The sequence below is a fragment of the Heliangelus exortis genome, chromosome 3 (genome assembly GCF_036169615.1).
Source record: "Heliangelus exortis chromosome 3, bHelExo1.hap1, whole genome shotgun sequence".
NCBI classification, from domain to species: domain Eukaryota; kingdom Metazoa; phylum Chordata; class Aves; order Apodiformes; family Trochilidae; genus Heliangelus; species Heliangelus exortis.
This window is the reverse complement of record NC_092424.1, coordinates 14,212,727-14,229,321: the sequence shown is the minus strand read 5'-3', so window position 1 is coordinate 14,229,321 and position 16,595 is coordinate 14,212,727. Positions and strand designations below refer to the sequence as shown.

The following is a 16,595-nucleotide window of genomic DNA, read 5'->3' as shown; positions in this document are numbered from 1 at the left end:
GCACAGATCTCAGCAACTTTCAGCAAGTCAGGAACATGTCACTGCTGTGAACACCTCTGTAAGGAAACACTACCATTTCATGACATAAAGAGATACAGTAAGTGAATGTATTGCTTTTAAAAAAACTGAGAAAAATACTAAGTGAGAAGAATATCCACAGAGTTTTTCAGCCCTTGAATCCTTCCCCCAAAGCTAGAAATACTTAGTATCAAAAGCTCTAGGCACACAATAATAGTATTCTTTTAACTTCTGTGAAAACTGATGCACACTCATCTTTACACCATTTCCTCACAAGGCCCACAGCAACCTAGCACAGAGCTCCAGCAGAGAGCCAGGCAGTCTCAAGTCCCAGCACCTAGCTTGAGCACTTCCTTATAACTTAGATATGGAATTTAAGATCACAGCATTTTCCTTTAGGTATTATGTTATTCATTCAGGAATTCATTAGTTCCTGGAAAGAATCCTGAGTTTTCAAGGCAAATGGTGACAATTCCTTTTAGTATCCTTTTTCTCCTTCTAGTTCTGATGCAGCAATTGGTTGGTCAGAGAAAATATTTTTTTCTCTGACTTCTTCCTATGAAGAATTTAGACTTTTACCAACAAAATTCACTGGGCATCATTCCTCCTTACTTAAGCCTTACTTCATAGTAATTAAGGAGGCTGGTAACTTTGCTTCAGGATTTGTCAGATGATGATACCATTTTGTGAGCCTTCTGTGTTTACTTCTAATATCAAGCACATTAGTAAAATCAGTACTTATGTGCATAGCTATTAATTAACATGTGGAAAATTTTTGAGGGGAATGCTGTCTAGGCAGGATTTTTCTTTTTGAGAACAGACTGCAGCAGCCTCCTGCTGACCAGCAGAAGCTTTCTAAATGCACTGTCCTGTTGATTTAATACATGCCTGTGAAATTTGGATAAATGAGAACACTGTAATGAAAGAATTTTGTTTAGGAAGGGTAGAATACTTTAACCTTAAAAAATGTTTCCTTTAACATCTGGCAGGTAGGTTGATATCTTCATTATTCTGACAAAAAAATATCTCAAAGGCTAAGCAAATTACTTCTAATTACTTCTGAGCAAATTACTATTAGCAGTAATTAAAGACATGAAATTAGCTAGATTTTTATGGTCAAATTCAGTAGGCCATGTGCCTCTTGTGCACACAGAACGATTAAAAATTATATCTTCTTTTACTTCATGTATATCCTTTTTTCTGTAACCACAACACAGGCATCTATGCAAGAAGAGGCCTAATGTGGCACACCAACAAAATGCTTATTTTTTCCTTATACTGTAGTAGTCTTGCAAAAAATACCTGAAGGTTGTATACTGAAGGACTTACCACATCAGTGGTGTCAAAATAAAACCTTTTTTTTTTGTTTGTTTGTTTTTTTGTTTTTAAAAAGAACATGCTAATTCATTTTATCTTAGGAGAACTCTAGGACTTAGGAGACTGACTGGCCCATTTCAGTTACATCTATTGATTGGGACTACAGGCACTGAACTGCTGAACAAGCTGGGGTACCAGAGCCTTTTCAAACTCTATTTCACAATTCCTAATTATAAGCAGACCATGAACTCCATTTACACTTCCAAAGCTGTGGACAGCTTTTCTAAAGCCTAGACACCAGAGTGTTTTTCTGTGTCCTATTCTTGGAACTGATGATACATCAGTCCCCTGCTTTTAACTGCTTAATTTCTAGCATTTTCAGAATACATATTACTCAGAGACCAACTACAGCTAAGATCTCCTATACCTTATGAATTAAATTAGTCTTGGGATAACATCTCTCTAAAATAAAAACAAAATAAAACAAACAAAACAAAACACAAAAATACCTTTCGAGTTTGAATTCAAACATTTTTTTTAAAATACTTGCAGCAACATTAAGATGCTAAGCATGACTGGAATGGCTGAGGCAAAAGTACTATTCTGAGAGCAGTTATCTCATGGGAACAGTCAGAACTGAATATGGTACATCTTAAGGTCTGGTGGGCAGACTTGCCAGAATTACAGAATGTAACCAGTTACTAATAAGATTTATTTTTCCTTTAATACTTCTTATTGAGCTGGCTGACTCATAATCTCCAGATGCAGTGTGCCTATTTAATTTTAATCAATGGAAGTACATGTTATACCAACATATAATCATGTCCTGAAGCCATTTTTGCTTGTGCTGGATAAACCTTATCCATCTAGAAAGTGAATTTACCAGTGCCAGTACAAATCTGTCTCCACAGAAAAAGGTTTCATGGAAATGGAACCATGATTTAATGTTTTACAAAAAACTTTTCAAAACATGTTGGGAAACTTTGTGAATGCTGAAGAAGTTGTTATATATGGACCTTTTTATTCTAAATTAACTGAGTAAATAAAATAATTCCGTATTTATTCTGGCACAATCCAAACAAGAGCCTCATCTCCTGTGTTTATGAAAAAACAGCTCTGTTACACAAGTTAAGAATCTGCAGCTGGTTTCCTTCCACCTGCTCTGTTACTGAATCACAGTGAGACTTGCTGCCACCGTATCTGTAAAAAAAGGTACAGACTCTTCTGTGTGAACACATTTTGTTACTGATGGCAAACAGAAATACTCAGTGCTTGATATGAGTCTGTTCTTTTTTATCTCTTAACTGTCCATTTAGTGGAAGACCAAAAGTAAAGTTTAAGTGACACTTCTGTTCCTGAAGGAGGCCCAAAGGAAAGCTGGGGAGGGACTTTTTACAGAGGAATTTAGTGATAGGGCAAGGAGTAATGGCTTTAAACTGGAAAAGGGTAGATTTAGGCTAGATGTTAGGAAGAAATTCTGCATTTATGGGGGTGGTGAGACACTGGAACAGACTGCCCAGGGAAGCTATAGATGCCTCATCCCTGGAAGTGTTGAAGCTGATGATGGATGGGGCTTGGAGCAACCTGGTCTGGTGGGAGGCATTTCTGTCCATGCAGGCGGGCTGGAACGAGATGGTCTTTATGGTCCCTTCCAACCCAAACTATTCTAATGAAATAATCCCAAGTAAATAGTTCTGCCAGGTTATTACAAATTTATACAGAACTAAATTAAAAACAGGGATGTGGAAAAAATAAGCACAGTAACATACCAGAACTCTCTTTTTTATACTTACTATGCTTATGTGTTTGTGAAGCAATGTGTATATATATAAATATATATTCACACACACAAACACATTATGTGAGGCAAGTTTCTGAAATAGTTTATAAGATACGTTTGCCAAATTAAAAAAAAATAAAATAAAAATTTGTTCCTGTCTCTGCAAAGACTGCAGATTTTTTGCAACTTATTTATAATGCTTTCTCATGGTGGCTGGATCTCCTTCAATATGCATTCACTCATTAATGTTTTAAAGTCCTTTCCATTATTAATTCTATGCGTGTGTGTGTGTGTGTGTGTGTATACATATTTTGGCAAGCACCAAATTATCTTTAAAATGCACCAGACTTAAGTCAAAGATGGCACAGGATGTAGGATATTCTGTAAGAAATATAATGCTAGTTTGTTTTTAACATTGTTCTACTGTAAGATAAATGTCTTCCCCATGGGCTTTTTACCTCATCACCTTAAGGTCAGCTTCCTTTGAGCCACTTTTTTCAAATGACTTCTCAAATTTGTGATTTTCTTCCCATGAGTAACTTCCCTCATGATTACTGTTCACAGACAAAGGAATGTAGTGCACTGGAATCATTCTGGCAATGATTCCTTTCATCCGATTCCATAATTTATAATCACCTGTCCCATTGCCCCTATTTTTTCTGGTTTCAATCAAGATAGCTAAACATTATTTACACTGTTTTATTCACCCCTGGGCAAGTAATCTTAAGATTACTCAGATTTTCTGCCTCCTTGTTTTATACTCTTTCACAGTTCAGCTTCTCTTTTATTTTTCATTTTTCTATACAAATGAATTTGTCATCCAAGCAAACTGTATGTACTATGCAACGTGTACGTCTGTACTACTTTTTTTTTCTTTCTTTGTTTTTCATTCTTCCCCTGCTCTAATCTAATCAAAGAATGCAGAATCTTAAGTGTTTTTATGCATTAATCTTACAAGAAACAAGCCACAAAGTAGTCAGGTACAAATTGAGTTCCCAGCCATTCAGACATGTTGATTTTCTATGTTGCTAAGTTGTGGAAAGCAGCTTGCTATTAAACTTGTTAGAACTAGAAGCCATTTTATCAAGATAATCTTACCCACTTCAATCACACCTTGATGAGGCCCTTCACCAACTTCTAATAAGAATTTAACATGGCATTTATCCAGTTTGCATTAAAGTCACATTCAGCACCATCTCCAACAAACACAGCACTTTGTATACTACAACTACTAAAATTTGGGTCCTCTTTCTAGAGATATGCTTTAGCAGTTAGATTTCCATCATAATAACCTGTATTGATGATTTATGTTAATCATAATTTATGTCCATGAAGTGAGATACACACAAAGCTCCTAACAAATTAGGAAGGAAAGTTACACCCTTATAAAGGTGCAGCCCATGGTGTGTTCCAGCAAGGTGCTATGCCCTTGTTCCATGCACGGGGAGGCAGCAGTTAGGCTCTTGTTTCCTTACTCAGTCCCTTTCCTATTGAAGCCCCTATTCCTGTTGATGCACACTTGTGACTGTGCATCCCTTCAATTCAAGAATTAGGCAAATATCAATACTTGGCAACACCTCATAAATAAAACCTGCAAAACAATACATTTTGCCCTCATCCATGTCTGAGGTTAGTAGTTACTGCAGTCTCCATCACGAGCATCAATGAATACATAACTGTTCAAATCTGTCTGCATTCTGAGCAATTATAACCTGTTACAACACAACCTGTGCCAGCAAAACTCCAGTGAGGTGTTTTCTGTCCACACAGGAAAGAAACACTACTAACACCTGTTGATCAGACTGCATCTCAACCAAGCAGGTGTTTCTTTTAACATGGTCTGATCAAACTGCAAGGTTTCAACATCTTCCCATCCTATTAAGCATCTACTTAGGGCCAGGAACACTAAAAACTTGAGATTCCTACCTGAGAAGCACACCAACAAATCAGCAACATCTCTCTGAGGCATGGTAGTGGAAGCTAAAGCTAGGCTTACTTTCCTGGGCCTGATAACATGGTCACCCCATTGATTGTCAAGAGTTATGGATAGGTGGAATCTGGCTACAGATGTGTCCACTAGCATGTGACCTACAACAGCAAACATCCTACAAAAAAAGCTGCTGAAGAGCTAGCACACTGTACTAATTTTTCTTTAATTGCTAACTAGGGCTGCATCTAACATAACAGATATAAAACTCCTTTACTGATCATCTAGAATATCTTCATCTGACTTACACAACTCCAACAATGTTAAAGATCAGTACAGATTTATGTGTGTTTGCTTTACACAAGTCATACCTGAGATGCTTTTTTTGCAGTGAAATACTAAAGCTCTGCCATAAAACTAAGATATTGTTTCTGTGCCAATAATTCATGCAGCTTAGAAGTTTACAGCTCTGTATCTTTAAAAAATGTACTTTATTTAGTAGTGCTACACATCTAGTCAAGTAATTAAGACACAGCCCATAAATTCCTAGTGTTAATTTGCAAATAATCAATCAGTCTTTTTCTAAAATACATTGAGAATTCTGTTTTATATAGCTACTTCAACTCACAAATTTGCTGCCTCTAGTCTTTAAGCAAGTCTTTGGTAACTGCCTGCTTATCACATCACTGAAGTAACAGTTTTCAGATCAAGGATCATAGGTGATCGATTACAGACTATTTACACTTCCAGCAGAAGTAGCAGAAATGCTGTAATGGAATGTAATTTGAAGAATATAATTCTTGCTGATATAACTGCCTGATATAAAAAAAAATACATTTCTTCAATACAATTGTTATCCACTTAAGACACTAAACTATAGGAAGGCCCAACCAAAACTAAAGCAAATTGCTGTCTGGAACACGTGCCTAGTGTAGCTGTTATCTAGAAGCATTTCAGAGGAAGCTGGTTTTGTTCTAGTAGTGTTCATTTAACAGTTATCCAGACAGAGAGGCATAAGATGAAAACTCATCTTAAAATTTCTCCCTTTCACTGAAGCTTGCAAAGTGCATCAGCAATTAACAATTCCTATCACTTCTCCCAGTTCGCTGTGTGAAAAGACTCAAAACTCGTCTTACAAATTGCTCTTTTGAAGATCAAAGGGAAGCAGAATTTGTCTGTGTGTGCTCTGGATGAGTTTGTAATTTACTGGAACTTTCAGAGGAGGCTTGGCAGCACACTCATTTGACAGCCCCAGGCTACAGGATTCAGGGGAGCTCTGTGACTCTTCCCTTCTGAGTTCCTTCCTTGCCTTTAATTGGCACCTCATTAGAAATTAATGAAAATGACATCCTCTGTTCTTCCTGCTCCAGGCACAGAATGCTACAAAAAGGCCCATCACAATTCATAACACATTCAATTTATATAGCAGTGGCTCTTAAGCATTATTTATGAGATGTGAATTTCTTGTCAGCAGTTAATAACTTCCACAGAGTGGAAGTAGAATAAAAAAAGATTTTGAGAGCATGTGTGTATGAAAATAAACAAGTCTTTCTACATCTGAAAAACATTGTGTTTGATTTTGAAGGACCCCTACTGGAACTCCCATTCAGTGGTGAATTGTTTTACTTCATGGCAAAGCTCTAATTGTTTTAGCTTCATGGCAAAGATAACACTATCAAATCCTTCTAAACTTTTATGTAGGGCCAAGGGAAGGAGGTCAGCAGCAATACCTTTCTCTGGACAGGAGAGAGTAGAGCCATTATGACAGTTTTCCCAAAATTCTCCAAATTTGGTCTAAAGCAGCCAACTCTCTCTGTCCCTGTTTAAAAGCCCCTTTGGACAAGTCCCAAGTGCACTGGATTAATATCTGCAGGTGTATTAAAACACTGCCCAGCATGTATTGATTTTCCTTTCCACTATGTCTCACTAAAAATGTCACTGAAAGAGTCACTAGGACACGTCATCAAAAAAGATGATGATTTCTAGCACTTTTGATATCAAGATGAGATGAGATGTGTAACTGCAAACAATAAAAATCCTGTTCTGTGGAGCCTTAAAGAGTTAATTTGGAATTTAAAAACAGCATTTCAGACACACCTTTGGAACAACACAATATTTATGGGGCTAATAATTTTTCCTTACAGCCAAGCAAACACACACGTTTGTCCTAAAGATGGTGTCTGCCTTTTTATTGATTCTGACTATCAGAAATTTTTTTAATGCTTAAAGCTAAGGATTTTTTCCATGTTTTTCCCAGTGCTTCAGTTAAGGATTCAGATGCCAAAACTTTAACAGCCCTGGCCCAAAGTCCCAATCAAACAATGTTCTACCTTGACTGTTTCTTCTGAAAAGTATAAATGCTTATCTTATACCAGTTGATTATATTTCCATCACTTCCAGTTACACGCACATCATTACTTGTACTTCACATTACGATTGAAAGGATAACCTGATCACATACGGATTTGGAAAACATTTTAAGTGAATATTAATATGTATTTATTCTGTCCTACTTCCCATCACTCCTTTCTCAGGGTTTTTGATCTGACTTGTCATTCATGACCTAAAAGCAACCTGATTTTACAGCTAGAAGGACAAAGTTAGTGAGAGTGGTTTCTAAGGCATCTTCTTTAAAAATGACAAAAGCTACACACTAGTAAATATTGGTAAAGCAGTGAAGCTGAGATGACCCATGTTGCTTGGTGGCAGGGTTTTGTTTGATTCTTATTACTATTACTATTAAAAATAAGTAGTTCAGGGTATGCCTACTTTCACATCATATGAGAGCATTTCTTTATGGACAACAGATGAAGTGAATACAGGATTAATCAAACAGCAACATGGAAACAGACTCCTACCTCCTACTTCTCTAATTAAATATGTGGAATATACATATTTATTATGCATCCTTTAAAATATATAGGATGTAATATGTAATGCAGGAAAGCAATTTTTCATTCTCCCCTTATTGCTCAGGCACTCAGGTTTTTTTTGTTTCACATTCATGATTTACTAACTCATTTTATGAACTTTAAAAATGTATATAGCCGGTAGAAACAATTTTAAGAATAATTACTACAACGTTTGTATTACCACAACACTGAATTACAGAACTACTTCAAGAAAACTTTAAAGGAACCAACTAAATGTATGTGTTCTCCAGTTTATGGGAAAAAAAAAAAAAAAAAAAAAGGGCAGGCCTTATTTTACAATTTTAAAAACATGAGTGGGTAGAGTTTGAAGAAGTTGCTTTCAACTTCATTGCTCTTACCAATTCTGCAGAATTCAGGAAATGCTAAGCATATAACACAATTGTCACCTTTTCTCCAATTCTTCCCAAACTTTTAAAACTCTCTTGCTCCCAATATTATGGAGAATTCTTGTATTTCAGGCAGGTATGTGTGAGCAGCCTCAGTCATTTGGTAAGTGACAGAAGCAGACCAAGAGCAGAAACTCTTGCCTCTACCATGCTGAGCACAAAGAGCCACACCAAACTGGGCCATTGGTAGTGCTGAATTTCTTCAGCATGATAAAAAAAACCTTACTGGGTACTTTCAAGTATCCATATCAAGAATTCCAATATTACAGCTTTTCTGTTTCATGTTTGGTGGCTTCACAGGTACGTTATGTGAGTTCTATGGCAGTGCTCCAATACCTGAAATGAAACCTGTCTCATGTCCAAAAGAGCACAACACAACAGCAATCACTACAGACTGAAGACAGACACTGAGGAAATGAACAAAGGATAACATGGAATCTTTGCAGTTTTCTGTTGCTTCACTTTACTTGATATTAAGTATTCAATCTGGAATTTATTAGCTGGGCCTCTAATTACCTTAGTCAATTCTTTCTCTCTCCACTGCTGCTCAGAAAGATACCCAGAAAACTTTTTAATACAATGTTGTACATTTCACAGCTGCAATGTGAATTGCTCCTATCCATGATGCAAAACCTTGGGAAACTATCCACCCTGCTGAGAGTCAATAAAGTAACTGAACAACCTTCTTCAAATGTATCAATACAACCATGGTCAGAGAGCAGACCTGTAAGCTTTAAACACACCATTATACCAAAAAATAATGAGCAGGTACAAGTACCCCTCCCATTATCACTGGATCTGATGAAAACATTTAAACAAGATGTTAACAAGATGTTCACTGTTCCATGAAGGAGAGAGCATCTCCTCTGGTATCCAGTCACATTAATTATTATTTCAGAAAGATTATTTGCATGTAATATGAAACATGAGATTATCCGTCTGCATGAGGTTATCATCCTCAATTCAATTAGCTGAAGAGTGACACCAACTTTGGAAATACCAGGCTGGATGATTTTAAGTGTATGGTGAACAACGAGTTTCTTCCCCCCTCCCCAAGAGCTATCTGTGAGAATGAAAACATTTCCAGTTAGAGGGTTTTAACTTTCTAATAATAAAGTAATTATAAAATACAGAATGCAGATGCTGACCTATGTTCCTTTAAGCTCTGTAAAAGCCTTGCCATCTTTGCAGATTTACTGATGTGCTTTGTGCTTCTTCTCCTGTCAAGAGGGTATGATGCTCTTTAGCCTTACAGGGACTTCTGAAGCTAAATTCATTAACAACTGAGATCTCTTGAGACAAAGCAGTACATCAAGGCCAAAGTTTTAAGTGGGAAATTAGACAAGAACTAATTATAAGTTTTTGCTACTGGTAGAAGCCATAACTTCTGTTTAAACTATCTTAAAAGATACAAAATGTAAGTGTTCTCTGCATTTTGTCCTCTGATAGGGATCCAAGAGCAGCTGTGTTAGGAATCCAACTGCTCTCAGGGGGTACTCACCACAGCGACACGACCCCAGCTCCTGCTGTACCAGCTCCAGTTTTGTTTGGCACTGGAAGCATCGGCGTCTGCTCTTCTGTTTGGATCGACTGGTTTCTTCAGGCCTGTCATTACTGTCATCCAGTAGCCGTGGCCGTTTCACAGGAGAAGCCTCACTCTCCGACTGTGAATCTGCTGTATTCACAATAAATATTTTAGGAAAAATATTAGAACTTCCTTGTTGAGGCAAACCTTTGGGCAGATTGAAGGCATATTGCTTTCAGCTGAGGTCACCACGGAGCAGCATGGTAGTTTTCATTCTATTGCATATACACATTTTTCTTAACAATCAAAATGAGCACCAAGTAAAGGACAAATTATCTTTGTTCCCTATAAGAACCCCTCCTGCTGGCAATACAAAATGAACTGATTAGCTTCCTTCCAGCCATGGCTGGCTCATGGACAGACACATGTAGAGTACAGAACATTCTGAACAGGCTTCAGAACAGAACATTCTGCAGGCTTCATCTGTCCTCTCATTTAGTTTCTCCTTTAGAACCCCCTTCATTCTCCCTGTGCAAACCAACTCAAAGAGGCTGCTGATGAAAAACAAGCAAACACATGTGTGACCGATTTCTTCCCTGGGCAGGAGGGAGATTTTTAAGGCACAGCATGTAAACTTTCTCTCTTATGACTGAAGGCAGTACATGAAAGCACCATACTGTGCTTCCCTCTCTTTCCACATGGATAACAATTTAAATGTAAATTAATATAGACCAACAATATAAACCCAAACAAAATAAGACCAACCTGTACATGCATGCTATAAATTCAAAGTGCATTTCTAAAGAACTAGACAGAATATTGTTTGCATTAATAACTATCAATTTCAGCTTATAAGGAAATAGTGTGTGCAAAAACTTAAGAAGTTAAAATTCAGGAAAGTGTTATTTCAGGTTTTATACTATATATATATATATATATATATATAATATTTTTTTTTAAAGCCCTTATTCTTTTACAATGGAGAATATGCTGACTGGAGCTTTAAAGTAGTGTGTGAAATGCACATTACAGCCAGGAACATGGGATGCCCATGTCTTTTGTGTTATGTCAGTTGCAGTGGATTTCAGCAGATCTGCCACTTTGCAATCTGACTCATGTCAAGCTGGTGCCAAGCATGTGCACGGTGGAATCAATTTTGAACTTTTTTTTAAAATAGAAGCTGCAAAATATTTAATCCAAACTATAGCAAAAACTAAATTTTTGCAGTAGCAATGCAAGGAGACTAACCACTGAAAGCCATTATTGCAATCAGTTAGTGTTCTAGTGCAACATGATGATCAAGTTAAAAAAAAAAACAAACTAGTTCAGTTAAATCCATTTTGAAAGACCATTCACACAACATATATAGTTTTGTCAGGACAGTAGGCTACTGAACGTATTTTTACCTTTATTTAGGTATCCACTGAATGGTGTCCTGTGCTTGCAGAAAACATAGCTACTTTGTGTTAGCTGTCCTGGATTAGCTAGTAAAAGTTAACCACTGTGGCTAAAACATTGTCCACATGCTTGTTATTTCAGCAATCTTATCTCATCCACTGCTTATCAATATCATGCTTTTCCTTGACCAAATATATAATGAAGTCAGACTATGAATATCTGTTAGAGTATCTGCTGGCTGCTCTCTCCAGAGTGTGCTCTGCTAACTTTGCCTGGTTCCTCACACGCAGTAGATATGAACTTTTTTTTACCTGTGTTTCAGACCTTATCTCACAATGTTCTCCCAGTTGTTGGACCCCAATACTACAGCCATGACTATCCCACCCAGCTCACTTGGGTCCACTTTATTTCTTTCACATTGCTCTTAAGGTATGCTGAAAAGGTGCCTGGCTTTTCAGTACGTACAAAGTTCCCGCATCTCACATTTAATAGAAACATGAGCCGCTTTCTGCATAATATACAGGTGATAAATTTTTATTAAGCTGCAATAATTTTATCTGATGTATGCCTCAATTCAGCCTTTTTTTTGATCTATGTTGTAGATGACAACTTAGACCCTACAAAATGCATCTGTAAGGCCTAAGCCAACACTTGGTAGGCAACGCACTCCACCTCAGCATGCCCGGCTGTGCGGGCAGACAGTGTGCAGTGAATTAATGCAGTTATGGAACAACTGGTCCCGTATTAAATTAACTCTCTGCAGAAGATGATCCAAGAGAAGGTTGCTATAAACAGCCTGCAGTGATCCCAGCTCAGCAGTCCTACCAATGGACACTTGCTTTCTGAGTGCATGAAGAGCTGCCTGGCATTGAATGCAGCAGGGAGCATCAGGCAGCTCGCGTGCTGTGTCCTGACTGAGTCAGGGTTCAGTAGAAATCTGCTCCAGCCCACCTTGTTGACAAATATAGGGAAACACATGAATTGTAGTTTATTCATTACACAGAGAACCAGGCTGCTATTTTGAAATAGGTGTCTCCCATACATCTTTTCTTCTGGAAACATCTACCTTTCTGGTACTTCTCAGAAGTGAATCTGGCATTCTGAATCAAGCCAATGGAAACCACAGTGGTCTGCTTAGGATGAAGTCCAAATAAGGGATTCATGTGCATGAATCAACCAGTTAGTGATGCTGTGTGCCTGTGTGCCTGCTGTGTGGAGAAAAACAGCTCCATCAACTCATGCTAGCAGTCCTATAATTAAAATATTTCATTATATGTTTCCTTTTAACTGCTAATGACTGAATATTATCCTGAATATTATTATAAGCCGCTTACTATGATAGAAATGAAAACAAATGAAAATTTGGGTCTCTCATTTTTTAAAACGTGTATCTTTTTTTTTGCCATAAATTAAACAGTGTTAAGATCAAGGTAAACTTAACCTTAGCCTTTAGGACAGTGCCTGCTATCTAATCCCTGACTGCACGGTGCCTTGAACTCATGAGCACAAGCTAATACTCATTACAAAACAGACCAAGAGTATCCATGCTCACATCTCATCAGGGGCAAGTACAAAGAATGAGAAAGCACAGATTAGAAATCGGAATTTTCAGATTCAGTCCAGCAAGAGTTTCTTCTAAATCACATTGCCTTCCACAATAGTGATACAAACAGCAATACAGGATACAAAATAAATCTTCCAGCACATGGAATCTTGCAACATTAAACTTCAGAGATCTTGCTAAAAAAGGATGTTGTCATACAAAGCTATACCACCTGGACTGCAACAAAAAACCCAAATGCCCTAGGAACAGGATGAAGTGCTGCAACTGCACACGTGTAAATCTTCAATGTAAAATATTCAACAATCAAAAATGGGTACAGAGAAGAGGATTCTTTCAGCAATTGATTGATACTGTCTTTGCTTAGATGGGTGCTTGTTAAACATGAATTATTTCTTGCTTTGCTTTTGAGAAACATTTTCCATACTCAACTTATATTTTAGCATTAGTCCTAAATGAGAAATTATCCAGTCTGAGGAAAAAAAAAAAAAAAAATACTTTCCTTTTACCTGCAGTGTCAAAAATAAGAAAACTTTTCTGTCACAATGAAGAAAAACTATAGACATCCCCAAAATTTTACAAAGAAATTTTGTAAAATATCAATGGCAAGTAATTGCCATTGATACTATCACATCAGTGTATCAATTCAGATTTAAGAAATACAGATTCTTCTAATCTATATCTGATGAAGATTCTTCTAACTTTGGTAACTCTATCAAACTCCCATTTGAAATGAGAGAACAAAGTAATTCAAGTGAGCAAGATGGAAACCAGAGGCTTGTCAGGAAGCAAGCAGAGTAGTGTTCTTAAAAAATCTGATATGTCTTGGACAGAAACATACATTTATTGCTTACTGTCACTGTTCTCATCTTCATTACTCACATTCTCCCACCAAAATTTTCCAAATAAATGGTGTTATGGCTGTCAGAGCTGAATGCCATTCTCTTATTTTGATGCCATTGAGCAATTTGCAGGCTGCATCCACAGCTTCACTAACAATCACAATGGCCCTTTCATGGCATTTTGGGGAGAGGGTAAGAAGCTATCAGCCCAGTAGAGATGTGGGCTTAGAAGATAAAACAGGGAAGGAGGAAAGAAGGAAGAGATGGGAGAGTAGTAAGAGAAAAATGAGTCTTCGTCCGCTGCTGCTTGCTTCAAGAATGAGATGGATCTGTTTAATCTCTGGTTTGATGACAGCTTTTGAGGCACTCAGTCAGGTGTTTTTTTTCTTTTCATAAAGAAGCCATCACACTGACAGACTGACATTTATGATCTCAGCTGCCTGTGCAAACACCAGTAAGAGCAATAATGAATGTACCCTCAAACATCACTGCTACTGTCTCTGAAACTATTTTAATAAAGGGAGCTTGAACTGTTAAAAAAACCTCTGTCTGTGTCACAGACAATGAATACATAACAAGCATTAAGTTTGAGCAATACCTTCTTGCCAGAATTTGTTTTTCCTTCATTATTCCATTTTTAGATGGCATGTTGACTATGCATTAGAAATGTCATCCAGAGGAAACTGTCACTTAACAAATCCTTCCCAGCACATTTATCAGAATCATCTTTAAAATAATCTTCTCCACTTCAAATGAACATAAAAACTAACAGTTTTTATAAAAAACATTTGCTTGTTGACTATTAATGAAGAGACAGAAATTCAAGATTAACATATTATGAGCCAAGTTTGAACAACCATGACCATGTCAGTTCCTCCTGCTGCTGTATAATGCTGTGGAAACTCTGACATTTCTGTTGAGATGAACATCTCACCCCCTCACACAATCAAAACTGCATCTCAAAGCTGAGTCAGAAACATAAGCATTCACCTCTTTGGAAGCACTCATGCTCATAAGAAATTAATTTCTCTTGTGAATTCACCTCACCTTTTCTTAAACCACTACAGACAGATGTCTCAAAAATTGTTACATAAACCCTTTGGTATTGTTTCACCACACTACCTGTTTTTACTATCATGATAGAGCATTACCATCTCACTGATTTACTTCCCACACACCCTAGCATTTAAAAGCAATTGCACTAAAACCCATTGTCCCTAAACAATGTGGAAAGACTATAGAGGAATAGTCCCTATGGAACTCAAGTCCTGTCAGCCTCTTGTTTGCCTCAGAAGGCTCCCTGCGAAAGCACTCTGGAGATTATAACCTCCAGAAGTTGCCTTACAGAAGTTATTATTTCTACATCAAGTGCCAAAGCCATTCAACAGGAGTTGTTTCCATCCCTAATGAGTAAAAACCACCAAACTAAAGCCCCCCAACATTTTAGCCTAGCTGTGTGTGATACATAATGGAAATGGTTGCTGCAAGATGTTTCAAATGTGAAATATTACTATGTGCTTCAAACTCTGCCAGCAAAACTGTCTGTCCCCCTTTGCAATAGAGATTAAGAATACAGAGAGTGACTTAAAATGTTTGGTTTCTTTTTAATGAACACTAGAAAATAGCTAAAAAATTAGCACATGTATTGCTTTGAGTGCAAGCATTAGTTTTGAGCTCAACAATAGCACGGCTTCATTTCTCCAAATGAGAGCTGGCGCGCACGATACATGCGTTGGGAGTAAAGAAGAGGAAACTCAAAATTTTGCACCACCAAGCACTTTGCTGGCATAGTTAGAGCAGGCATTTGTAAAACAAAAAGATGAACACTACAGAGCATCACAAAACTTGCCTATGTGGGTAACTTGACAGCATGTCTTACAGCACACAAGCATGGTGCTATGCTAAGGAGATGTGCTGCCCAGCAGCATAGGAGTGTGGCTGAGCTCATGCTGCTACTGCAGCCCAGCAGCTCCACCTGACCTGAATCTTGACAATGGGAAGCACAGGTAGGGCAAGGTGGGTGCTCCAGCCACCAGTTATCCCCCAAAAAGCAACCTGGTCTGACACAGAGGGGAGGTGAGCCACAGCTGAGCGTTACTTCAGTAGGGACACTGAATACCATCCTGTCACACAGGTGCCCTCCTCAAGTACTAAGCTGCCATTTTCACAAAACCTGCACGTGGGACTAGTTTGTTGAAGAACTTGATACCTTTGTGAAATTTGATTAAAATAACCCAGAAGACTGGGAAGTTACTGTGGGACAAACTAAGGGTCTTATTTCCTTAAGAAACCAGGCAGCTGCTTCCCCCCAGTGTTTTACATGCATGAACCTAATCTGTGTTTCTCATCAAACTTCAAAAATTAAACCTCTCAAGTTAAAACCATATCTATGTGTATAAAAACGACTTCAGGAAAACAGAAATATGTGGAAGAATAACCATATGATTTTAGTAGCATTCCACTTATATGTAAGAGAAGACTTTTTACTACAGGAGAGACCAGACACTGTCACAGGTTGCTCCATCCTTGTGGCTGACCAGCCATGGCCCCCAGCCTGTTCTGAACAAGGAGGTTGTCTCCAGGAGCCCCTTCCACCCTCAGCCATCCTGTAATTCTAAGATTCATGGATGGGAAAATAAAAAATAAAGCAAAAATGTATATACTAATTCCTTCCTACCTCTGACATTTTTTGTTTTCCTCTGAAGCTGTACTGTTGGTAGTATCATGGTAAAAAGGAAGTACACTGTACTGCAGTGTGACTTTATGAAGCTACTAACTACAATTCCTAATGAAACAGAAGAGATTAATCTAGAGCCAGTAACCCAGACGAATGAAATGCACATTGGAAACTGTATGACAAATGGTGAGTTACACAGGCTACTGCATGCATTTCAGCTAAGATATCATT

At 37.7% G+C, this 16,595-nt stretch overlaps 1 protein-coding gene across 8 annotated transcripts in view; it reads right to left on the bottom strand.

The window, feature by feature from the left end:
- The window catches only part of ZFAND3 (zinc finger AN1-type containing 3), a 140,361-nt gene that overhangs the window by 11,264 nt on the left and 112,502 nt on the right, over positions 1-16,595 (bottom strand). For 4 of the 8 annotated variants that reach the window (XM_071739356.1, XM_071739362.1, XM_071739358.1 and 1 more), the window contains one exon: positions 9,863-10,036. In XM_071739356.1, coding sequence (XP_071595457.1) covers positions 9,863-10,036 — 174 coding nt within the window. The remainder of the gene's footprint in view (positions 1-9,862; positions 10,037-16,595) is intronic. The other 4 variants (XM_071739357.1, XM_071739363.1, XM_071739359.1 and 1 more) reach the window with 1 other exon arrangement.